The sequence below is a fragment of the Ciconia boyciana genome, chromosome 1 (assembly GCF_034638445.1).
Source record: "Ciconia boyciana chromosome 1, ASM3463844v1, whole genome shotgun sequence".
Taxonomy (NCBI): Eukaryota; Metazoa; Chordata; class Aves; order Ciconiiformes; family Ciconiidae; genus Ciconia; species Ciconia boyciana.
This window is the reverse complement of record NC_132934.1, coordinates 153582283-153608121: the sequence shown is the minus strand read 5'-3', so window position 1 is coordinate 153608121 and position 25839 is coordinate 153582283. Positions and strand designations below refer to the sequence as shown.

The following is a 25839-nucleotide window of genomic DNA, read 5'->3' as shown; positions in this document are numbered from 1 at the left end:
TTTTTTTAAAAAGACATAAAATGTGCTTTTTGTCACTGAATCGGCAATATTAACATTGCTTTCATCATTAACTTGAAAGTAAAACTAGTGATGGGAGACTCTCGCAGGAAGTGTTAATTTTAATGGACACCTCACCATAAAGTACAAAATTGGACTTTCTGGAGCATTTATTCAGTTTGCTGAAAATCAGTTAGCAATGATTTTGGTTTTTTAACAATTTAAGGTTCCCAAAATAGTTTGTTCATCAGCTTTGTTTAACCTCCTGCTTCCATTGCCAACTTTCGCCTACTTCAAAGAGTAATTTAGAATATAATTGTTCCCTGGTATTAAATCTGTTAGTATTGAAGTATGGAGACCCTTAAAATGGTCAGCAGCATATAACTTTAAATGATAACAAGGGGAAGGAAAATTATTTGCTTGAGCTTTAATTGGAAGGTATGGGTACCTGTTAGATGATAAGTTTTCCAGCATGAGTTGTTTCATGATACCTTGTCCCTTCCATCTCCATTGCCTAGCCTGCTTCCCTTTGTGCACACACATGAAGAAAAAACCTTCTTCTGAAGTTCATCCTATTTCAGCTCCCTGAGCAAATGCAGAAGAGTCCTCTCTGAGGGTTATAGTGTGGCATTTTTTCTGCCACACACTCCAAGAGAACATAGAGAATATGGTTGTAACTTCTGTGTACTTTCAATAGATCTGAAGCAAGCAGCTTCATCAGTTGGACATAAATAAGACTGTTGTAGAGAAATGGTATTTTTATTGTTTTTTGGTCTTGAGTGAAACATTAGTTATTTCACAAGTGCTCAAAATTCAGATGTTTTCTGAAACAGCCAATTGTGACTCTTACGTGTAACTACTTAAAGTGACTTTTAAGAAGAACTACTACTATAGAAGTTTAAGTAGCTTTCAAAGAAAAATACTACAATTCTTACAGGGCTGCTAGGTTAACGTAACTTTTATATTTGGGACAAAGCAAGCCTGCCTTTTCATAGTGTCTCCAAGTCTTCCAACTGTGACACTATGGAATAAGTGAAAGCATACAGTTTATTTTGTATTCGTTCCCTGTTAACAGTCCAATGTTAGCATTGCTCCTTACAAGGACAAACCTTTGCTTTTATCTAGTGCTAAGGCTTAATTTTATAGTGGTTTTTTTTATAGAGTATATGTGAGGGAAGATACAGGTTCTAATACAGATCATTTAACATGTGTGATTTACTCAGGCTTCATAGTTTTTGCTTTGTTTTCACTCAAGATGTTGACTAATGTATACAAGTGAAATCATGGGTGTTGTTTGACTGTTGGTATTTTAACTCTATTTCAGAGGTCCAGTGAGTCAAGAGAGGATGCTGTGTATGTTGTGTGTGTGCCTGCAAACAAAATCTGTCCTGGACTTGTCTCCAGAAAGTGTTTTTATAGCATATTAAGATTATTTAGAGGTATAGTCCTCTGATAGGACTTTTTCATAGTACTTTAACACTTTTCATTTGGAAGGATTTATATTAAGTGCAAATATATTTTGGCATAGCGTCTTTCCTATTACTCTTGTAAATGTAAAAAATTACCCTGCAGATGAATCCATTATCTGCTTAATAGGTTCTGTCAGTGTCCTCACAAAAGCATCTGGAGGTCTTGTTTCCAGAAGTTTGCAACTGAAGTCAGTTTCCTTCCTTCTATAATGCTACATCCTCACTGGAGGGGGAAAAAAAAAACCAAACCCCAAAACAGAAAAACAAAACAAAAACCCCACAAAACCCAATGTTTTCGACTGTTTGAATGTGGTCTGCAATACATCTCCTTAAGAGTTATAAGCTTTCTTTTTATTCAAAACAATAGCACATTTAACTCACTTGTGATAGAACTTGCCACATAATATCCTTATTCCTTGTATGCACCAGAACTTGTCAAACTGGTGTGAACATGACTTAACCTACCATTAGAAGGAAAGTCCAGTGCCATTTCCACCTCACAGTGCCCCATTGACTAGAGGCAGTGGCTCAGCCGAAGTAAAATGTTCCAGCTGCCACCAGATAGCCTCTTGCATAAGCACATAATCAACTTACATTAAGAAACAAAGTACGTAATTATCTCTTACAATCAGAATGCTTACTCCACTTGAATTCAACTTATAATGTATAATTGACCCCTTAGGAGCCATGTATACTACAAAAAAATTAACAGGATAACTGGTAAACTCGTGATCTTTCTCTGCAGTAGGCTTGCAGCAATGCACTTCTAGGGACATGGTTGTTGGATATGGTAGCTGATACTGCTGCTGTGGCAAGGCCTCAGATGCAGTCATATTATAAAAAGTAAAATAAGTGTCAAAGTATTTTCCGCTTTCCTTGGGTTTAGTCATAGCTGCTTATTTATATGACAAAATGGTGAGTTTCCTTTTTTGTTTGTACTCTGCCTCCTAAGAGAATTCAAGTCAGGATCTGTGCCTGGTATTCCCATCTGAATTTATTAAATGTAGTTGTATTTTTATTTCCAAGGAATTGTCTGATAGCTTTTGTCTGATTGCAAATTGTCTGATAGCATTGTCTGAATGCTTCCTAAAACCAAGAAAGAGTAATTGTTTCTAGAAGGCAAAAGTAAATTACTTTCCCCTCCTGAAATTGCCTCTCTTATTTATGGATTAAATCTTCTTATATTTAGGGGGGAAAAAAGGAAAGTATTAGGAAATAGACAGAAATAACTCCAGAAAGACATTATACTACTGACCAGGGCACTGCCAAGGATCAGTTATCTCATTTGTAGTAATACTCCTTGGGCTATCACCTGAAGTGTTATTTTTGGCACTATAATTTTGGTATCTTGCCGTATCTTCTCTGCCTGTAGGACAGCTGATCCTGCCTGTAGGATACATGTCCTGAAGTGTGCGGCATGTAGTCAGAACCATTTGGAAACATGCAGGTTTTAGGAAACTGATAATATGCTCTTCTGCAGGAGCCAAACATGCCTCATACATTATGAGTGTGTATTTGTGATATGGCTGAAGTAGGATTTGTAGAATCTTCTGTTATTTTACTGCTTTGGGGGGGGGGGGGGGATGACAAAAAAATGAGTCTAGAACAATTTCTGACTTGATTTGGGTTATGCCTTTGACTTTCAATGTTCTGAAAGGCTTAAGGTAAAAAAATTACCTGATAAAAGAAATGTCTTGAATGCTCAGGCCTGTGTTTACAAACACAGTTCTTACGGAAATTGGTCTGGTAGTCAGTAAACTCATGTTAGCTAGTTTTAGACGTAGCATAAAATTACTTCTCCTAAAATCACTGAATTGTAGGCATTTGTCCGGCAGTTTATGCAACCAATTAAACTTATCTGTGGAAGTTGTTTGCTCCAAACCTCTGCTCAGAACATGGACAGTTTTACAGTTCGATTGAACTTTGAAGTCAGATCATATTGCTCAGTAAATCTGTAATCATTTGAGAAGATCTATGAATAAGGAAGTGTGAATCAAAGTACAGAATTGCTATGGTAATGTGTTTTCCAAATAAGCAATATTTGGAATATATGTTACAGTATAATGGAAGTATTGAATATTCACTTTAGACTTCATATTCATTTATTTCCTGGACACAGGGATGTAAAAAAATAGCTTGACAAGCTAGTTCAGAATTCCTCACTGCTTTTCCTAACTGATTTGCAGTTTTGGTTTTTTTCCTTGGACTGAATCCAGGAATTCCTAGTCAAATAGGAAGAGACAGATGGGGGGGCACGCTGTTTTGTGGTAACAGATGAGTTTTATTGAGCATAAAAGCTAAATCTTAAAAAAAATTAAAAATCTGTCTATTAGACTTTTCAAAATATAACACAAAGGAAACAATCTATTAAAAATATTTTCTTCGATGTTGTAATAACTCAATTTCTTAAGTATGTGTATACATTTTAAATACAACAAAATGTTGCAAAAGGAAAAAGTATTACATATTTTTCCCTTTGTATTATTACCTAGCTGTTTCAGTTTGTAGGTTCTTTAGCCTGTCATACACAGCAGAATCATCAGGACTATCTATGTTAAAGAGGGTTTTTTGATACTTGTTCAGTTGAAGTAACATCTCTCGGGTATCTTCCTTCTATTTAACGATGAATTGTTTTTTCTAAGGTAATCTGTCACAGAGGCTATCCACAAGCCAGATGCTCTCCACTTGGTTCTTGAATGGCCCGTAGGGCCTGTGATGTCCTCAAGTACATATATGCTTTTTCAAGTTTCCTAAATAAAGGTGTTTCCTGCCAGCATGTACTTTGTACTGGGAGTTTACTTATGGTAGGGGTTCCCAGTATGTGGGGTATGGGAGACTGTCAACCTTCTGTAAGCTACTCTTGGCTAATGTTGGTTTCCTTTGTGGTCTTCTATTGAGAAGAAGATGTGTTCAGATTTTTTTCTTACTTTTTGTGTGCTTATTGTTGACAAAGGGAAGGGATGGCAGATCAGCCTTCGAAGACTGAGAAACACTTCTTTACAGAGTAGTTTACCAACTTGTTAAAGATGTGAGTTAATGCTGTGGGGTATGTTTGTCTAGGGGAAAAAGGGGGAATTTTTGTAGCTTGCTAGAGTCCTGAGAGAGTGAGTTTTGTGGCAAAAAGACTATCCCATCACAAGCTGTTTTTAGGGGGTGATGTATTGCAACTACTCACCTCCATCCCTCCCCACATCAAAGAAATCACAGCAGTAAATCAAACCCTGGAAGTAGGTGCCTTCTCTTGTGGTTTTTATGTATGCTTTTGCTGCTGAATAGAAACCCACAACATCAAGAGGTTGTTTAACCTTTTCCGTATCACTGAATGGCAGACATGTGGAGGTTGAGATTAGCTTTGTCTGGGATGAGACGATAAGTGAATATAACCTCCTTTGCCTTTATTCTGAGCTGCAATGTTTTTGATAATATATTAATCTCAATGTACAGTACAGTTCTAGACTTGATAGAAAACTCTTGCTTTAAAACTATCTTTGCTTTCCTGCATGAAGGACACAGAACAGCTTTGATACATTTAAGTGGAATGTGGACGTTTCTTCTTCCACATACAAATAAAAGGAGGTACATGAAGCATTGAAAGCTTTTGAAAGATGTTCCCCATGTTCTATAATTATGTTGATACAAGTCTCATGGCATTATTTAGGACCTTGCTTGCTGAGCTATAGGTAAATGCTGGAGTGTGTGATTTACATTTTAAAGTGGGAAGTAGCTACAGTTTTTACTAAAACAAAATAATTTGTACCTTCTCTACTTTTCATCAAAAGATGGTCATTGACACTGTACTGAGTATACTGGAACATGGCTTCACGTGTGTCGGGCATACAGTGTTGACTTTACTATGAGTTCCCTGGCTATTATTAATGCTTTTACGAGTAGTATTTCACAAGTATGGAATGTCTACTCAGGATGGCCAGTCATTGTGGATCAACTTCTAGTACCTTACAGGTCACTGAATATATGTGGAAAAAAGTGTGTTTTGTTTAAGTGTTCCTCACCTTTGTTATATCAGGCGAAGTTCCCTCTGAGTTATTAATGATATTTTGGTTTAAACTTCACCCAGTCTTCACTGAACTATTTAAGACAGTAAAAACCAAAAGTCCGTCCTTGGTTTCCAGTGTTCTATCTTGTTCAGCGATTAGTTAGGCATTGGAGTCTCTCTGAATTTAGTTACCAAAGAGTTTAGTTACAGAACTTCCTTTTCACAGGTTTGACTACTGAGCATTGGCTATTTTGATTTCTGAAGTTTGCTATTTAATTACTTGTATGTTCTGGACTTTTTAGATTTTTTTTTGAATAGCAACTGGCACTAGTTTCTAACTGACTAGTCAATTTCATTTATTTATTTTGTATTGTGACTAATTTTTTGAAATGTGGCTTACATTTTTCTGAGACTATATATGACAAAGGAAGTAGCTGTAATGTAAAATAATAATTTTGTATGAATATCTAACTTTTAAAATACAACTAATAGTAGCAAATACTGTTAGAGTTTACTTTTTATAAATATTTGGTTACTGTAGAAGTGTTTGTTCTTTAAATAAATCTTTTGATGTTTGTGAAAGTAAGAAGTTGTGAAATATTTATTGTACTTCATATTGTTCAGTTGCAAATCCTTAAATCTGTTCTTTGAGTAAAAGTAAATATTAAAAAGCTCAGCACATCAAAGGAGTTGTCAAGTAATATTTAATCTTCGTGGAATTCACGTTCCTCAAGTGCAGTGAAAACAAAAGGGATTCTAAAATCTTGTGGTTATTGGTGTCATAAAGCTTTTCATGCATCATGAGTAGGTTTACTCATGCTCCTGACATGAACACCTGAAGGTAATGAATGTCCTTTGTGCCATTTTATAAGTTTAAAACTCTTATTTCTCATCACTGTAGATTTTATCTGAAGTCAGATTTATGATGCTGATGCCTGCTACTTTTGGAAAACGTAAAAGTTCTTCACTATTATGCATGGGGATTGAATGTGGTATTTCATCAGCAACACCTGTATAATAGTAGGTAAAACTGTAAAATACTATTTGAGCTCTTACTTGAATCAGCACATGGCCTTTTCCCTGAAATACTTCATCATATGGCATTGCTTTGCAGTGTTGTAAGAAGTAATAGATTAATATTTCATATTCCTTTAGTGTGCCAGAGCTGTACTGGAATACTATTGTATAATTATCTACGAGTTTGAAGTTGGCTTGAAAGGAAGATTTTCGAATAGCTCCAAATAAATGTTTCATTAACCTTCATAACCATCTGTGTTTAGGGTCCTTTCTTGTACCAAAGTGTGTGTGTCTGTGTGTTCACGTTCACCAAACTGAACTTGCATACCATGGGATCTGGTGCACAGTAAAAAGTAAGGAGATGAAGGAAAATGCTAAGTAGCTTCTAATGATATATAATTAATCAGTTATTCTGAACAGCCAAGTTATTTTTTAACTATAAATACAAGATTTTTTCAAGATGAAGTATGGGTATGTTGGGATTATGATGTGACTTTTTAAATACCTCTCAAAACCAATTATATGTAAAAGAAAGTGAGATATATAATTTGCAAGTTGCACTGCAGGAAATATGGCAAAATATAATTACTCATAGTAGAAATTTGGCTATTAATATTGTCATTTTGACTAATGCCAAGGCTTCCAGGCTGTTGATAAATTTACCAGTAATGCAGTGAAACCTTGTCATTTGTACCTTCCCTGTTTACTTCTGTGGGTAGTTATGTAGACCAATACAGTCTGGCCTTAGTCAGGGGGAATAAATTGGGGACTGGAATAAATGGGCAAGATCTTAATTTGAAAATTTGTCAAAACATGACACCTGCTAATTTCGCTGAGGATTCAGGTTTCTCCTTATAGGTGTGGAAGACTAACAGGTCGTAACTACATTAGTTGTAGTTGCTTTCTGCAGCACCCATGTGATAGTTTGTTTTCCCTCTCTCTTTTTTTTCTTGGGGTATTTGCTTCTGATAAGGTTGCAGCCTGACCTCAAGTATGTATGGTAGCATAGCTACAGACATACAGTGGGAAGCTTATTTTTTTAATTAGTCTTCATGTAGCAAAAAAAAAACCTGAAAAGGTGTTAAATAGTCACTGCTCATTAAGAAACTGTAGTTCAGCATCAGCTAAATATAAATAGATAAATATGTAAAGCTATATAAAGATATAAATGAGTTTACAATAAATATTTTGGTAAATCTCCAGTACAGATATGTAACATAAGGACTAAAGCCCTAGATTATTATGGATGGAACAGTTCATGTAACAATGTTTGAACATTCTTTGGCCACTGACTCAGTGGCCTGCAATTCATATTTTATGAATTGTTAGACTTGTTAGAATATATAATGATACCACAAAGTAGCCCCACCTTCTCTCTGCCAGAATAATAGTTTTACTAGCTCTGTATCCACTTAAGAATAAAAATCCTTTTAAACTCTAACAAGAACTGACCATCAGGACAGTGAGTAGTTACTACTTGAAGTGAAGTTGTATTACAGATTTAAATGTGGTGACAAGGGTTAACAGGGAAGAAGGAAGATGTTTTCTTGGTGGGAAAACCGCATTATATTTCTCTAGTGAAAGTAGGAATAAGAGAGGTCTCTTGCTCAGCTATGTGTCAGTAGACTGCAGAGTGCAATAGTTAACTAGGTTTTTTTTTTTGTCTATAGCTTACCTGAACAGTTTAGAAACTGGCTAACATGTAGATGAGACATTTTGACAGCCCTTGTACTAAGTGTATAGAATCATATGAAAGCCCATATCTTCTAATTGTCTTTATTCTGGAATCCAGGCCAGAAATTTGACTATTCCTCTTTTTTCGTTCAGGAGTAGTCAGAGCACAATTTTGGCCCGAGGGTCTGGCAAGACTGCCACCATGTTGGAGGTAGGGTAGGTATAGTATAAAAACACAGAGTCTTGTTTAGTGCTTGCTTAAAGTAGAGCCGCACTCCTGAAAGTGAACAGAAGATAGGCAAATAAATTGAATATTAAGTTAATTGTTTGCTAAAATCCTTGTAGAAGGTGTGGTCACTCTGGCCAGTTCTGATCATGTCCACGTGAAAGCTGATGGTAGAGTAATTCACTGCTCTAAATTTTAAGTGTATTTTTAGAATATGTTCCCTTTTGAATAATGTGAAGCTCCAAGAACACCACTTAGGAATGACTTTTAGTTGCATCTGATTTTGTCAATCTTGCCAATGCATATTGTCCCCATATGCATTAACTTGTGCTTTTGAAAACGTTGACAGCAGGTATTTTTGCTTGATTTTTCTTAATCATCTAGTATCTTCATACAAAAGAAAACAAACAGTATGGTGTATCTGTGTTTTTATTACTTATTTTCAGATGAATGAAAACAATATGCTGCTTGCCTACCTCCATTCTCCTGTTTCTTTAGAATCTGTAAAAATAACTTTTTAAAAAAAATTTCAATTTTCTGACCTGAAAATTTTGATCTCTTTAGAATGCTTCTTGATGAATTATTGCAAATAGAAGTATTTCCTGGCAGCTAAGAGCATAACACCCTTGCGTTCCAAAATATCTGTATAGTGCTCTCTTTAAAAGTATCTCTTGTAAAAAAATATCTTTACAGATACTGAGTTTGACTGGCATTGCATGCAAATATAAGTGGTGTTTAGTTGCCTTGCAAGAAATAAAATTGCTCTTGTTGTTTTGCAGCTTTTGCTAGCACCTAAGGAAGCTGTAAATTTTCTCCACAAACCTTAATTTCAGCTGTTGGTCTGGAGCTACTTAGATATAAACTTGATTTATAATTAATTTAAGTGCTGAGGCTGCCAAATATCATGTGTCTTACGTGACACTTTCCCTTCTAGCTTCTCTTATCGCTTTTATTTGCAGTGTAGTTTGTTCCTCATTTGCCTTTCTAATTGCAAGTGATACACTCTTGAAAGGATTTCCATGTAGCAGTTCTTCTTGACTTGGGCCGAGGAGACATGCAAGGAGGCACAGTCTTCCTGTCCCACTGGCAGCAAGGAGCAAAATGTGTCAGAACTGGTACAGTGGGAGGAAGGGAAAGAAATGAAGCAAGAGCATTTTTCCAGCTGTTGAGTAATTCACATTTCACAGATCTACCTTTTTACCGTCATCCCAGTGATTCCTTGAAGTTGGTTGAAGATTGCATGTGTGAAAGGAATAGGAGACTTTTATCTGTATCACTTATTGCTACTTTTCATGGAAATAAACAGGGAAAATAAACAAGATTCTTTCTCTTGAAGAGAAAGTACAAGTACCACAAATAGCTATACCTAAATTAAATTTAGATAAAATTGGGACAGTATGTCAGCAATATTTGGAGTTGAAATTGACCATTTATGAAAGATCTTAATCTTGCTTGAGTAACTTAGGTTAGTTTTTATGTATTTGAAACAAAGAATTACTGTAACTCTCTTAAAGAGGAACACAGATCACTGGCCTTGTCATCCATGAAGTTGAATGATTCAACCACTCAGGTACAGAGTACGTGGAATTAGGTTTAAGTGAATTCTAAACTGGAAATCAGAAAGGAGAACTGGACTGTCTACAAAGTGCTATATTAGAATGTCCCTGTGTAAACTGATGTGACATGATTGGAATATAGCTGTATTAGGATAGCTTCAGAAACCTTTTGTTCCAAGTACAGTGCACAAGGAGGCATGAACTGGAAGGCCGAGATATAAATTTATATTAAGTACACATACAGAAATGTTAGGTATTTTACAGAAACTGGAATATTTGTTATTATGTCAGGATGTTTGTTCTAACTGCTGCTAATTACAGAACTTTTACATGATTCCATTGTCATACTTATGCATTTCCAACTTCAAGCAATTTCACAAAACTTTATGCAGCCTGTTGCTATGAAGCTATTTCCCCTTCTACCTGCATGCACAAGACCCTTGCAGTAGATGGAAAGCAGGATCAGAAAACCAGGATCCACCAAATGGTAAAGGTATGGCTTGGTCAGGAAATTTACTTGCGGACCTAGCACCATTTTCTGTAGTTAAGACATACCTGGCTTTGTTTCTAATCACATCCCTTACCTGAGATTCATAAATAAAATAACCTATTTGAAGTCAAAGAATGTTTCTTATCTTCTCTTTCTTCTCCCTCTGCATATACTTACGTCCAACACTTTGTGATTTGTAGGCAATTCTGTTGGGAGAGTTTTATTTTCAAATGTTATTTCTGATGAAAATGACCATGCAAGGATCTAAAATGCACTTGCTGAAAAGAAATGCAGTAGTAAATATTCTGTAGCTACAGTGTAAGGCAACAGATCCCATTACAGTGACATCTCACATAGGAAATGTGTTAATTAGTCGTAGGAGTTTCTGGGAGGGAGGAGTTCTTGTTTTTTTGAGGTTGCCTCTGAAGTGCTGCATTTTGGTGTTCCATTAAATTAGTGGTTTAATGGCATATGTCCATATGGCTTATAAGTGCATGAAATAATTTACTTTCTGTTTACGGTACCTAATATTGAGGCAGTCCTTTTTCAGATTATAAAACCTGATAGGGTATTTATCTGATAATTATATGTTTGAATTATTTTATCTGTGCCATTCTATATTCATATGAAACATATAAAAACAATCTTAACAGCTTTTAAAGTTATATATACTCTTCATTCTGAGCTTGGTTCATTAATATGGAGGGCTGATATAATACTGTGAACAAAACGTAAATCTTAAGTGCTCTATATAGGTCTTAATGAGTTTGCCTAACATTTAAAATCTTAAGATCCTGTAAATGCATGAGAATTTCACCCTTTATCTCCACAAAGAAATACATGTAAATTCATGAGATTTTTTTTGCAAAGTGGGCTATTTCACTTCTTAATCTCTCTTATTGGCTAGCGATTACAGGAAATAAAGTAAATCTACATTTCATTTATTTCTTTAGAGGGATTCTGCTCTTTATGGTTTATAGATCAGATCTACCTTTAAAAGGACAGTGGATTTGACTGGATTTGGAAAGGTTAGGTAAAAATTTGCACGCTGCACCACTGTTTGCATAGGGAGATGGCTGCACATTTACCTCCAGGATGGTGCTGAGTCAAGTGTAAAAGAACAGGTACTCAGTACATTTGACAAATGAAGACAAAGATGAGATTGTGATCTCATGGTTTGGTAAATAGTGTATGATAAATAAAGAAGACAGTTTGTTTAAGATATCAGAAAGGAAAATGAGTTCCTTTTTTTCACTTTAGTGAATTATAGCTTCCTGAGATATTGAAGTTGTTTCTCTCCACTGAATAAAAAATTAGAAGCTGAGGGCATTTTTTAGTGCAGAGCTGTTGTAATGTATCCAATTAGATATAAGCAAAATATTCTACATGTGAAAGTTGTTTTTCACACTGTGCACCATTAGTTCTCCATGCAGATTTTGAGTGATAATAGCTTGTCAGTATCTGTTATCCTAAAACTCCAAAGTGATTGAGCAGCTGTGTGTTTGGTGTGCAATTTTAACAATGGTGCTAATTGGTTTATTGAGATCAAATAGTAGAGTTTTATTGAAACAACAGGCTATTGCCAAAGCCTACCTCTACAAGTGTATAGTATTTCTGTGTGGAAGAACTTGAGTTACAACCTGGGCGAACAAGGCTATAGCTAATGCTGAGAATTCATTGCTGTCAAATCTGTGGTTAGGGTGTGCTGTCCATTTATGACTGTCTCTGAGAAAGTAAAAAAGTAGGAGACAATATTGTTCAACAAAGTGTACTTACAGCCTGGCCAGGGCAGATTTTAGCTGAGTTTTCAGCTGTACTTTAATATGCATTTTAACTTATTTTAGTAGTGTTTGTGTTTACATTATTTGGAGAGAGAACAGAATTTTGAACCAAAGACTGTTACTACTAATTATGCCTAAATTACTAGTTCAAGTGGAGAGTCAGGAAATGTCATTCAGTGTTTCCATTGATTTCCAAACCATAAGTCAAACCTCTTTACTAAAAGTACTTGGATATACTTGGAATCTTTCAAGGTCAGTTACTTTTCCAGGAGCTACTGCTAGCATCTTCCTGTCATCCTTTTGCTGTCACCTGTTGAATACTAACCCCCTTGTCTTTTCAGATAATATATTTTTATTTAAATTTAGATAAAAATTAGCAGAATAGCATGAAGGTGAATCTCAAGCTAGTTTCAGTTTGATTTTTAAATCAGAAAAATAAGCTGCATGAATACTTGAACTCATACATGCATTAAGGTATAATCCTGTTAACTGGCTCTACTTAGTCTTACGTAAAGATGACTTAGTCTTATGCTGGTCTTTGCTTTCTGTATTGCTGACCCTGCTTGAAAGAGTAAAAGCTAAGTAATGTTCTTCATTGGTGTGCCAATGAAACTAGGTCTGAGTACATTGAGCTTTATACTATAAATAGAAGCCGATAATGCTAAGGTTTATTTATGGTTTCTTGGACATATCCTTAATGGGCTTAAGTAATAGAACTTAAAAAAAAAGAAGTGAGTATAGTTCATTGTTCTGGCAGCGGCATCAGATTGCTTTTTTCAGTTACCCTGGTGTCATTCTGTAAATGATCTCTTATGTGCAGTACCGGAACATTAAAAGAATTGTTGGATCAATGTGTTTGGCTTTGTAGGTTAGCATTAACAGACATTCAGTTGGTGTGTTTTGATGTCTCTGAGTGGTATGCATCCTGACTTATAGTGTGGTTTTCCTAAAAGCAGCTTTTTTCTGCCTCATGCAAGTGAGTTTCTTTGTGGTTGTACTGAATATAGCCTTACTCTTCCCTGCTCAATTTTTACACTTGGACTGGGAATGTTTTGGGCTTTTAAAGTTGTTGAATTGGGTTAGTAAAGTGCATTTATTTTCTATTCTCTATTAACATATCAAAAAATAAAAAGTGTTCTGTGATAGCAGATACTTAAAATTAAGTTAGATGTGGTTTTGTACTTTTGTGGTGAATTTATCAATGTATGATAAAACCAGATCCGGTTAAGCTAACAGAAGAGATTAAGCATGGATATAAAATCAAGATAAAGTAAATTTTATAGAGCCTTTCTCTAGGGATACAAATTCCAGGTTGTGACATTAAGTTGGTTTACTTAATATTAACACAATAGTCCAGGGCCATCAGACAGGGCCATCAGACCTTTAAAAACTGGTAGTAATACAGGAGAATGCTGTTTAAAGCTCTGTCTTTTGTACTTCCTAGCTTGATAGGTAATTTCAGAGGACTGTTTTAACTGAGTCATGATAAACATCAGTTTATACTATGAAATTTTTAAAAAATGCTTTTTTGAACTAATAATATCCTTGTCAAGCTGTCTTAGTTTGGCTCATAATAAACATAAGAGATAAATCGCCAGGCTGGGCCTGTGTAGAGGGAAGGAAAAGCCGAGGAATTTCTTCTTGATGTTCAAAGATTCATGTGTTAAATTCCTATCAGACCTTCATGCAATCAGCTCTGAACTCAGGCACTTAACTGTATCAGGAGTCATCTTTGTGTTGCTTTTATGTCTGGAATGTCCTTCCTAATGAAAAATGAATAAACACTGTACAATTTAATCTACTACTCGGGAATCTCTCACACTCTTGCATTTCTAGGAGTATTACTTGGCACACATTTGTGTGCCTTGTACATTCAAGTGCACTGACAAGGTAAAATATATTGTGTTCCAATAAAATGATAAATGATACCACACTTTGTTCTTGGCATAGAAGGAAGGTGGAATATGGAAACATTTTCAGTGCTTTACTTCCTTCCAAAATACTTTGGCTTGCTGAAAGAATCCTACCTGGTCTTCAGAAGCGGGTTGAATGGCAGTTTGCTTTGAGTTGTGACAAGTCCAGTCAGTGGTATGGGAGGAGTTGTATGGCTGGAAAATCAGCGTAATTTTTAAACTAACCCACATCCTAATTTCACATCCACACTGGAGGGATCTGATATGTGAGAAGTGTTGTATGTGCACTCTCACTGGGTCAGGGATAGTTACGGAGTTTAGCATAAGCTGTGACTAGGCCACTGGTGTGTCTTACGAATGGCTGTCACTTTTATGTCCTTTATAAGTAGCTTGTCTTCATCTAATATTTAAGTGACTATTTCAAATTATTGAATATTGAATCACATATTAAAATGGCTAAGAAAAACTGGTTTTACCTTTATTTTTTAGTTTTATGCCTCGTCTTGTTATTTTGGCCTTTGGTAGCTTCTGAAAATAATGCCTTCAATTTTCTGTAATGTGCAAGAATTAGTAATGATTTAGGGTCCTTTTTAAGTAGTTCTAGTATAAATGTTTGGGACAGCAGAAGTTGCTTTTCTTTAAGCCTCTTATTTCACTTTACATTTTACTTCATGACTACTCAGCTATTCTATGGTTAATAGTCTGAGTACAGTAGGTTTTCTTTGTATATTTTTTATGTTCCCCCCACCCCCAAGAAAGTAATGCACATCACATACACAATTGTTTTGTAAGCTTTACTGCTCCAGGTTTTCAGCGTATTGTGAGATTTTATACATATATTTCAACAATAATTCATGTTGAAAGTTTGTTCTTCGCCTATGTGTTGCACTTAAGGCAGTGGAATAATCATACAGAAATGAATCAATGAAGGAAATGTTAGGGTGAATAATTTTTAAGTTTGAGAACTAAATTTTATTTTAGATTTACTAGCCATGTCTGTACTAGTAAAATAAATGGTCTAGAACTATTGACAGCAAGACTAGCTAGAAAAGATACCATGTCTATTTGATTAAACTCTCTTTTATTGTCAGGAACTGCACAGCTATATCCAGCTGCTTTGGGGAGTGATGCTTTGGCTGTCTTAACTACCAAACTGCTCCTGGTATTTGTTTGGTGTTAGTTTGTTAAGTAGCAGTGTGAAAGTTCACCCTTAGAGGCAGACAATCAAGCACCAGTGCCCAGGAGTGCTTTCAGGATGTATTTAATATATAAATAGATGTAGCTGTTGAAGATGCAGAAAAGAAGCTTCCATGTAATATGCTTAATGGAAGTATATGTAAATGCATCATTACAACATGAAGCAGAGTGTTTTAGTTTAATTTTATTACATATTTAAATTACCCCAGACTTGACCTAATGATCATGCTAAAAGAGCTGATGCCTGGGCTTCTCTGTGTAGGACAAAGTATTAGGAATGTATTCTGTACATGAGAAATATTTTTTCACATGGTAGATGGGAATTAGTAAGACTGACTAAAGGATGAGCGTTTTGTAATCCAGGTCCCTAAAAAAAAAAAATTTCTAAACAATAAAAAAAATATATAATTTTGTTTTTATGTAAATACTTCTCTACAGTGATTTGTAAATTTCTTTACAGTGAATTGAAAGCATAGAAGTGTTAATTTTGGACAGGCTGTAGTTGTGGGGTTTCATGATGCGAATATATGAACATTTTACTGTGGCTCACCTACCTTTTTTTCTACTTGCAGACACAGCTTTCATTAAAGAGCCAGGGGATCTGAGTTGACAAGCTGAGGTCTTTTCCTGGCAATCTAAGAGTCCCTAAGCTTGTTCATGTCTGGGGAAATCGTTATTGCTAGTACTTCAGAGAACAGAGTTTTGCTTTGCTGCAAATAAAATACCAAGTTATGGCTGGCTAGTCTTAAAAATGAGGTGTACTTGTCATATATATAAACATTTTAACTACCAGTGGTTTTATCAGTGGTAAAATGAGTAGCAATCACATAAACACTTAGTAAATATCTAATTTGACTGAGAAAATCTTAAGCCTTTCTTCTTTTTTTCAATTATAAAACTAATAAGTCAGAATAGTAATTTTCATGGATTCCCTTTTGTTGCCATAAGGGAAAGTGCAGTGCAATTAAGGCAGAGTTTTGACAATTGACTTAGTTTTATGTGTTTTAGTTGCCTTGAGATTATACAGAGAAGTGTGAGGGGTCACACACTGATGGCTATGTATGTGTTGGTTATCAGACACATGATTAGTTAATACAGTGTGTGACTTCTCTTACTGCAGAAATACTGAGTGAACTGACATGATGACTGTTTTTCCCTCATAGTGTGCTGGAGAAGAGAATTGGGTGGACAGTCGGACTATTTATGTTGGGCATCGTGAACCACCTCCAGGCACTGAAGCATACATTCCACAGAGATTTCCAGATAACAGAATAGTCTCATCAAAGGTAGTAGCATTTTCTTTCATTCATTTACATAAATCAGCTTAAGTTATTCTTTGTGTGTTCATTTATTTCCTTCAAGATTTTCTTCCTATACTTCCTATACACTTCTCCTTTACCGTGACTGGCAAAGGTAAAATGAAGGTATCTCAAGTTTCTTCCACAAAAACTAATTGCCAAATTGCCTCTAACATGAACAGGAATAGAATGACTTCTCCAGTGTTTACTATGGTACATAGTAAAGTCTGAGTGATACTGTGCTTTTCCACAAAGGAGTAAGAAAACAATTTTCATTTGGGGCAACCCTGGAGTAAAGAAAATTCCCAAGGGAAGACCACATCCTTTGTAATCTAAAGCAATGTCTCAACGTACTAGAAATAGTATGATCAGTATAAGTGCTCAACAAATGAAGCTATCTTCACAATAACAGTGCCATTCCCTTCAAAAGCTCATATTGACAAAACGCCATAGAAATAATATTCTTTGCTATACACGTACAAGTGAATCATTCTTAAACTCTTGATATTGTGATACATTTGTGCCCTTTAGAAACCTTCCAGTTGTCCCTCACTTTAAGTAGTAAATCTTTCCGTAGGCTTCAGCAGCTTTCTGTGAGCAGTTGGGTTGTTGGCACACTCCACCGGTTTACGCTGACTGGCTTGCTTTAGCCAAAAGTTTGTACTGCAATGGCATGAAAAACTGAACATTTGAAGCTAACTGTATGGCTAACACCCGAAGAACTTCAAGTTTTTAATGTGATTAGATTTTAATCTTCGTGAGCACACACCTTCAACCAATTACGAAATAATGAATTCAAAAGAATAGCTCCTCTACTAGGAAAATTTCTTCTTGAACAGTGGCTCAGATCCACACTCATTTTAAGAACCTTAGTAGCCTTGTGATCTCAAGGAGCTGAGTGCTTACCTTCATGGATCTGAACACTTGCCATCCATTAATATAATGGCAAAGCTGTAATAAACCCCACATTTTCTCAAACTGTGTCTCTTCTTACATGAAATCTTGTATTCTACTACCTTTCTTCACTACTATTTTTACTACCTTCTTTCTATACTTCATTCAAAGACAGTGTAATAACAAACAGCATAGTATCTAGGCATGTTTTATTAGAATGTTCAAAAGGTAATGCAGTAAATAATCCAGATGGAATACAGTCAAACTAGTACAGTTGGAAATCCTGTGCTCTACACATTAATTTATATTGCCTTTTGGATTGTTGAAAAATAAATACATTTTATGCAAATCTTTGTACTCCTGTGACACTTTTCTTATTTTTTCATATTGTACATCTCATCTGAAACATATGTAAATAAAGCCATTGAAGTTACTGCTGATACTTTTTGAAATAAAAACATCCTACTCAACTCTGCAAGATGTTTGACATCTTTTTGTGATGATGAAATCAGTGGAAGTTTCAAGTTACCATGCTTTGCAGAGTGAGAGTTTTAAGCATGACTTAAACCTGGATTGAGCTGAGGATCCCTGCAGCAATTAGTAAATATGTATGATTTCAACTAGTTCAGGAAAGAGACTTTACTATGTTTTTATTTGGATATAAAGCATGTTCAGTTAAATATTTTAGATGTTAAACTCCTTAGCTGTGAACTGTATCTGTAAACAGTTTCCACTAATAATCTTTTATTTATGGAAAATAATTTTTTATATATACAGTGTTTCTCAAACTTCTGTTTGTTGATTAAACTTCTCACACTTAAAAAAAAAGTCACCTTTGTGAAAGTAAACATGGTGATATTTCAGGAGGGAACAGAGTTCACATAAATGCTTTATGATATTGAACAGTTCCTTAGACTGCCAAAAGCTCAGTTTTAATGACAGTGGTCTTTATATGAGAACTTTCCATACAGTCTTCCCTGTACTGTCCCTTTCAACTAAACTCTGTTATTCACATGCTCCATCCCAAACAGCCTGGATAAAGCACCATTGTGACTTGACTTGCATTCATTCTGGTCCTGTAAGCTAGCTAGCTCTTAACCTTTCACTCTTGTCCTTGTCACTTGCTCCCTTATGAACACTCTGGAGGGGCACCTGCCACAGCTTAGGAAACACAGATGTAAGCTTCCTGAAAAATGATCAAATGTACAAAATCAAGATGGGAAATCCATAACTGTTAGAGTAAAATAAAGATACATGCACACAAGCACACCGTATAATGTTATGTCAACCATGAAGGATATTTCCTTCGTCTTTCATCAGTAAGACAGTAACTTTCAGCTGTGCTTTTATAGGTCTTTAATGCTTATATAAGAAAGTATATGATTGCTCTTCAAGGATGAGGAACTCTGAACTTCCAAGTACAGATTTTACCAATTTAAGACAAACTGAATTTCTAAAAAGGGTAGCTTAAAACCATGAGGAAACCTCATCAATTAGACTATCTGTATGCTGCTGTACTAACAAATGTCCTGTCATAAAGCCCTGAAAAAAGACGGCAGCTTGAAATAACTAGGAAAGTCTAAGGCTTATATTATTTCCTTCCAGAGGTAAACTTTACTGTGCTTCACCAGAGGTTTCCTGGTGTCAGCAAGATAATAATTTGATTCCAGTACAGAGGGATATTTCTTGTATATTGCAGTGTCACTATGGAATGTAGTTAATGCTCTGTCTGCTTAATGACACATTCCTAGTTGTGAAAAATGATATCTAGACAGACCTTGGCCAGACAAAAATGCTCTTTTGATTTGATGTGTTAATTCAATTATGATTTTAACAATGCATTACAAAAAGGCTGTGTTGAAATAATAAAAGGCAAAATGTTATGTCTTTTGGATTGTGCATGCAGTTTGCTTGTGTTCTAGAGGTAGTGACCTTTGTAAGGTGGATCCTTACGTTGATCTAACTTTTAGCTACTTCAGCTGCCTAGGGTGTTAGCCTTTAAAGTAGCTGTTGTGTACCCTTGATTGAATTTATCATATGACAGTGGTGCAGCATGGCAAAATATCAGCTGGTAGAAACTCCTAATGCTTCAAATGAGAAGAAAGAAAAAGTATTTGAATTGGCAGGGAGGTTGCTTGCTTTCTTCTTTAAAAATTATTCACGTTTTGAAATTATTTATTGATTAGTAGAACTGCTATGTCAACATGAAAGTAAGTTAAACTCTGCAGCAGTAGCAGTTAACATAACTTGGTGGGAAACAACTTTTTCCCTTCTGAAACAGGGCAAGAAAAGGTTTTTATTTTTTTAAAGACTGATAAATTACAAATTAACTTTTTAATATGAAACTTCCTTAAGGTCCAAACTTCATATTTTTGTGCCAGGAGTATCCCAATCAGTATGCTAAACAGTATCTGTACATGCATAGTAGTATGTGGATGTGCCTGACCAGCTAAGAATTGCCAGAGGTCCATCTGGCTCTGTTGTCACCAGCAGTAGAAGCCTAGGGAAGAATGCAAGAACAAGTAAGCATAGAGTGATACTTCCCCTGAATACTCTTAGTATTTGCTGATCTGTGACTTAGCCATTTGTGAGCCAAAAGTGATGATTTTGTATTAAATAAGTCTTTAATGGATTTCTCCTCTGTGAATTTCTTCAGTACTTTTTGAGCCCATGTAAATTTTCAGAGTACATAGTTAAGGCACAGGTAAACTGCAGAAATGTTTGCTAAAAGAAACCATGAACCTTCATTTTGAAACTCCTACTTGCTAATTTCAGTTCATGTTCTAAGTTCTTGAATCTGAGAACAACCATTATCCCCTGTTTATCTTCTTGATTCTGTTAGTGATCTTCCACCATTTTCCTTTCCAGGCTGAATAACCTTAGTTCAATAGTTGCTTGTGTGGAAGCTAGTTCATACCTTTGCTCAGATTGGTCTGTACCTTTTGCCAAGCCAGCTGTAGAGTTTTTAAATGGAAATGCACAGAGCATTCAATGTATAGGCTAGCTATGGATTTATACAGTGGCATAACAATGTTTTTAGTTATTTATTCATTTGTTAATAATTTCTAACATTTGAATTCCATTTCCTGACGTTGATCCAATATCCTTGAATGAGACCCAAGGATCTCATTCCTTTGTAGACAAAGTAGGGATTTGCATCTCCTGTTCTAGCTGGATCAATGAACTGAAGACTAATTGAATGTGTACATTTGTCTCTTGAACAGAGGGGAAAGTAGTATAGAAAATAAAATCTTTTTTAGGCATCAATATGGAGTTCTGTAAGAACATGTTTAATTACAGCTGCTTACTGCTTTTGACAGACAACCTAAAGAATGAACCACAAGAAAGAATTAAAAATTTCAGAGATGCTAGGATAGGAATAGCCTGTTGAATGAGAGATCAGAGACTTCCCGGTGTGTCAGAGGCAGCTGACAAACTTAGAAACCCCAGGAACATTCTGCAGGAGGACTGATTGTTTTTTCCATACCACCCACAGAGGAAGCTGGGCTAGAGAGACTTACGAAGTCTTTTATTCTTCTTTTCAGTTTGTGGGTAATCAATACATAGTATTTTGCCTTGATAATCCTGTCTAGCTGCAAACTTTTACTGTCATAGTTTCATAAAGAGAAATTTTTACAGCTACAAAAAACACTTGTGCCTGGTTCACTAACATAACTGGAAGCAGTGGGGCCTAAGCTCTCAGAAGATGATACTGAGGAGTAGCGGGATGTGACTCATAAGTGAAATGCAGGATGGAAGAATTTGCCCTAAAGTAAAGAGATTTCATTCAAGTTAATTTATGATATGAAATTATGAAATGCTGACTTGTACTGTAGCTTTATTTCCTGTGTAGGTTCTTACAAAGAAGCAATAAGGTGAACTTAGATGGGAAAACAGTACTATTATTAACTCCTGCTTTGCCATGCTGTATAACTATATTCATGGACCAGAAGTGCTCCTGGTTTTGTTTCACAAATAATATCTGCTGTTGTCTGCATGTTTCCTTGGGACTTCTCATCAAATACTGATCCAAACATTAATTTGTATGAGAATGGCCTGAAACAATAATGCTGCATGTTGAGAATCCTATAAATTGCAAGGGAAACCTTAGCTACCTTCAGTGCTAATCTGATTAATTGTGAGTCATTTCAATCGCAGTGACTTATAGTTAAATAAAGTTAAGTAATTCTGACATGTTTCAGTGGATGTTGTTGAAATGTTCCTTTCTTCCAGCAGAAATTCATGCCCTTGTGTTATACCTCTTCCCTGTAGCATTCACTCTTAGCATCATTATAAAAACACAAAGACTCGGGGGGGCTCTGATTTCTCATTTTGTTGCCGCGTTTAGAAGAAATGTTAATACTGAAGATTAAGGAAACATTAAAATGCATCCACCAAGATGAGCCACCTGCAACCCAGAGGAGACCTAGGCTGTCCCACACCTCTCCAAGGGTGATGCTTCATAACTGGAAGGATTTGTCTGGCCTCTCCAGGGCCATGACATGGCAGTTTCAAATTGAGGAGTTCAAACACAGCCCTAAGCAATGACATTTGAAAGTCAAAAAAGCATCTGAAGCCTGCAGTGGGAACTGGCATGGTCATGTGTTTGGGCAGCTGATAAATATTTATATGTAGCATGCCATGTGGGGACAGAGAGGAGGGGTAGACACAAATGCATATGGGACAGGTACCAATGCAGGGAATATTGTGCATGCCTTTTAGTGTGGACTGATCTGCTCTAAAAGCAGCTGTAACACGGAGCTCCCAGCTTCTGCTCAGGTAATCCACTGACTCACAGCCATACTGGCTGAAGCAGAAGGTCAGATCCAACGCTGCAAGGGTTAAATAGCCAGGTTTGCTGAGCTATGCCAAAGGGTGAGTGGGGCAGGAGCTGTTAGCAATGAAGAAGACAAAAGGGGCTTGATCAGCAGTTAATTTAAATGCTTCTGAATCAATTGGACTCTCCAAGGTGCCAGCTCAGGGATAGCAATACCTATGATGGGATAGGAATGCATGAGCGTGCAGTTCTCCTTCCAGGCATGATAATACAATTTCCTTCTGTGGACAACTGCCAGTGCCTAGAGGGAGCAAGGAAGAGCTGTTAGCTCTTGATGATCTGCTCAGGGTGGGATTTCTAGGGCAATGGCTGTCTGCAACCTCCTTTGTGTTCCCAGGAGAAGCTATCTACCCTTCCCCTGCCTCAGCCCAGGGTTAACAGGGATCTTCTGTTCTCTGCTGGTACTGCCCCAACCAGAGCTTTTAAGTTTTTCATATCAGTACGGAGTCTGCATGCAGCAAGAGAGAAGTGGAAGAAAGGAAAGAAAGCAAGGAGGTCCAAACCCAGTGCCAGGGAGGACAGGTGTAATTTTCCTCACTTTACATGTGTCAAAGTGAAGCTTGCTCACTCTTGCACACACTCTCTTACACTCTTTCTTTTCTGTTCCTAATGCTCTCTGTTACTTCTGTCTTTAGTCAGTCATCCTTGCTGTAAGTTTCTTTTTTTAAATTGTAATTAGATAATCTTCCAGATGCTGGGGGATGCCTTTGTCAGAGGAGTTCCTGGAGATATAGCCCCTATTTGATAAGATTGAGAATTGCAGAACAAGGACTACTAAAGATAGGCTTCTTTGTTGTAGAAATCCTGTTTTAGCAGCAACTGTTTTTAAGGAACCCTATGACAAAATCTGTATGCTTGTTCATTCAAAAGTGTAGGCACCATTTGAACTAATTCCCCCAAAGCAGTTTCATTTTTGCATGCTCTCTGAAGTGTACAGGTGGCTCTTAGTCACATGCAAAGGCCCTACATGTAACAGAGCTTACCATGATCCATGTGATGTGAACCAGCCTACATCATGTGGCGTGGAGAAACAGGGGCCTCTCCCTCAATGGAGTGAATAAACACTGTGCAGGTGATGCATGTGTTAATACTTTCATTAAAATATAGTTAACTGTGTATTTTTGTGTTCATTTCAAATTGTCCTAAACATTGCAAAGTGCTTTTCAAAATTTCATGCATATTACTATTCCAATTTTATTGAGTCATATATAAGCACAGAAGTCTGAAGTTTTTTGCTTGAAGAAGTTAAAGAGTTGAGACTGATTTAATACATGGTAGATCATAGATCAGTTCTGCTACAAACTTCCTGTGTGGCTATAAGCAAATCACTTGAGCCATACTCTTGACTAAGTTCTTAGGATTTCAGTTAATTGTTGATTTCCTTTTTTCACACCCTTTACTATGGTTTTCTCTGCCACTTCTCTGTTCTATTAGACTTCCACAAATTGTGTTTAAAAAAAAAGTAACATTTTTAGAAATAAAACTAATTTTGAAGAAGTTGTCAAACTTCTCATCAGACCTTTCTCAGCTGTTCTGTTGAAGGGGGATAACTATATGTATGTAATATATGTAATACTTATGATATTTTAATAGCATAATAATATGTATTATTATATATAAAATGTTATCTGCGCATATGTGTATATACACACACATACAGTCCAGTTGTTAAGCTGGCAGCTTTAAGAATATATTGTCTCTAGGTAATTGATAGGTACTATAAAAATCTGTACATTAAAAATACTGACATCACTATGGACATGTTCAAGTTTCGTGTATGTGTCTTGATCTGTTAAAAGAAAAACACTGAAAAACTTAAAGAAGTGACTGCAAGATTGTTGTTCAGCTTTTATCTGTTCTTCCCTGAATAAATTATCCTCAAGATAGATTCTATTTTGCAGAAGGGATGAGAATCAGCATAGCAAGATGTCTCTAAACCAGGGCTGAAGTAACATAGTAGATATTTTTGTTAGAATAGTTTTAAGCATTGACAAGAAACATTGGAAAAGGCTGAAGGAAAGGAGTGAAATCAGAGCAGGTTAGAAGAGAGATTGTGTCTATTTAAAACAAATAAGAAACTGAGGTGTTGACAGAACTCAATAATGCAATATGGAGTGCTTTTTTCATACAGCTTCAGCTTTTGATGTCGAGTGATTACTTAAACTCTCCTTTTACTTTACAAAATATCTGCCTCTTAGGATGGAAAGAGAAGCTTGAAATGTGAGCCAAAATTCTGACATACAGATATCAAATGAGAAGTTCAAAATACAATGTTTAAAAAAATTAAACCCTTGTTAAAAAAGACCTTATTTTATATTTTTGAATTCATGGGACTGGCTCTAACAAGGTGTTGGAGCTGGAAGCAACACGGCATTAGCGAAGAGGATGCAGGAATTGGTGAGATGGAGTAAGGGCATGAGCAGGAATACTGCGGAGGTGCGCATAAGTAGTCCAAGCACATGATTACAGAAATACACCAGCACTGCAGGTGCTGTTACAATTATAAATGGGAAGAAAATCTACTTGAATTACGCTGTTTGGACTCTAGACAGACTGATTTTACAGTTCCTTGCACAGTGCTTCAGGCGCATTTGTTCGCACAATGTGTTCATCTCTCGGATGAATACGTAACCCTACTACTTGCTGGCTGACGTATTACCTCCTGTATGTAAAAGGCATGTATGCGCTCTGGCCTCTAAGTTTTTTGCAGCAATTGAAAAAGATCAGTTAAGCCTTCCCCAACTTAAAAGCTTCAAGTGCGTACCTATTTGGATAACCTTATTTCCTTCAAGTGAGTTATAGAAAAAAAAAAAAAAAGGTAGGTAGACATACATAAACTGCTTTTCAGAGTTTACAGAGAGCATGACTAGAAATTATCTGAAGAAGAGAGATGGTATTAACTCTCTGTCTGGGCGAAGTAATCTGGTGTATTTAATACCTTAATTTTTAATGTCTTTTCTGCGAAGATTTTTATTTTGTTCCTGCCTAACTAGGTTAGAGAAACTGCCTTGAATGCAGTTATGAGATAAGTCTTTTTCTGAGTGACAGCCACTCTGTTGTTTCTCCTGGGAGTGATTATGGTGGTTAAACGTTAATCATCCATTTGTAGATACTGCTCTGAGCTACTGATGCCTGGGGCAGGGGGAGGTCTGTCTAGACATCTTAGTGGTCCTTCTTTCTTGCATAAGCTCCTTCAAAAATTGTTACTTCTCCTTTGGAGAAGAATGGGCAGAATAAGGATATACTTTGTATGTCTGAAACCCAGTGTAATAAAGTGCTAAAAGTCTGTCGGGTTGATTGAAAATAAAGTTTTAAGAAGTTCTCTGTGTTAAAGAAGCATCCATTTTAAGTGACACCTCTCAGACCATAAAAGTGATCTGCTCCCAGGTTATTCACATTTATTCAGGTAAGAGAGTTGCTAACCAAAGGTGGAGCTGCAGGAAAGACCACTGCTTGACAGGGAAAGCAGTGAACTGAGGTTGGAATATGAGGAGGA

General features: G+C 36.2%; 1 protein-coding gene across 3 annotated transcripts in view; it reads left to right on the top strand.

Moving 5' to 3' along the window:
* The window catches only part of ATP11A (ATPase phospholipid transporting 11A), a 131873-nt gene that overhangs the window by 45843 nt on the left and 60191 nt on the right, over nucleotides 1-25839 (top strand). For all 3 annotated transcript variants that reach the window (XM_072849852.1, XM_072849851.1, XM_072849853.1), the window contains exon 2: nucleotides 16478-16600. In XM_072849852.1, coding sequence (XP_072705953.1) covers nucleotides 16478-16600 — 123 coding nt within the window. The remainder of the gene's footprint in view (nucleotides 1-16477; nucleotides 16601-25839) is intronic.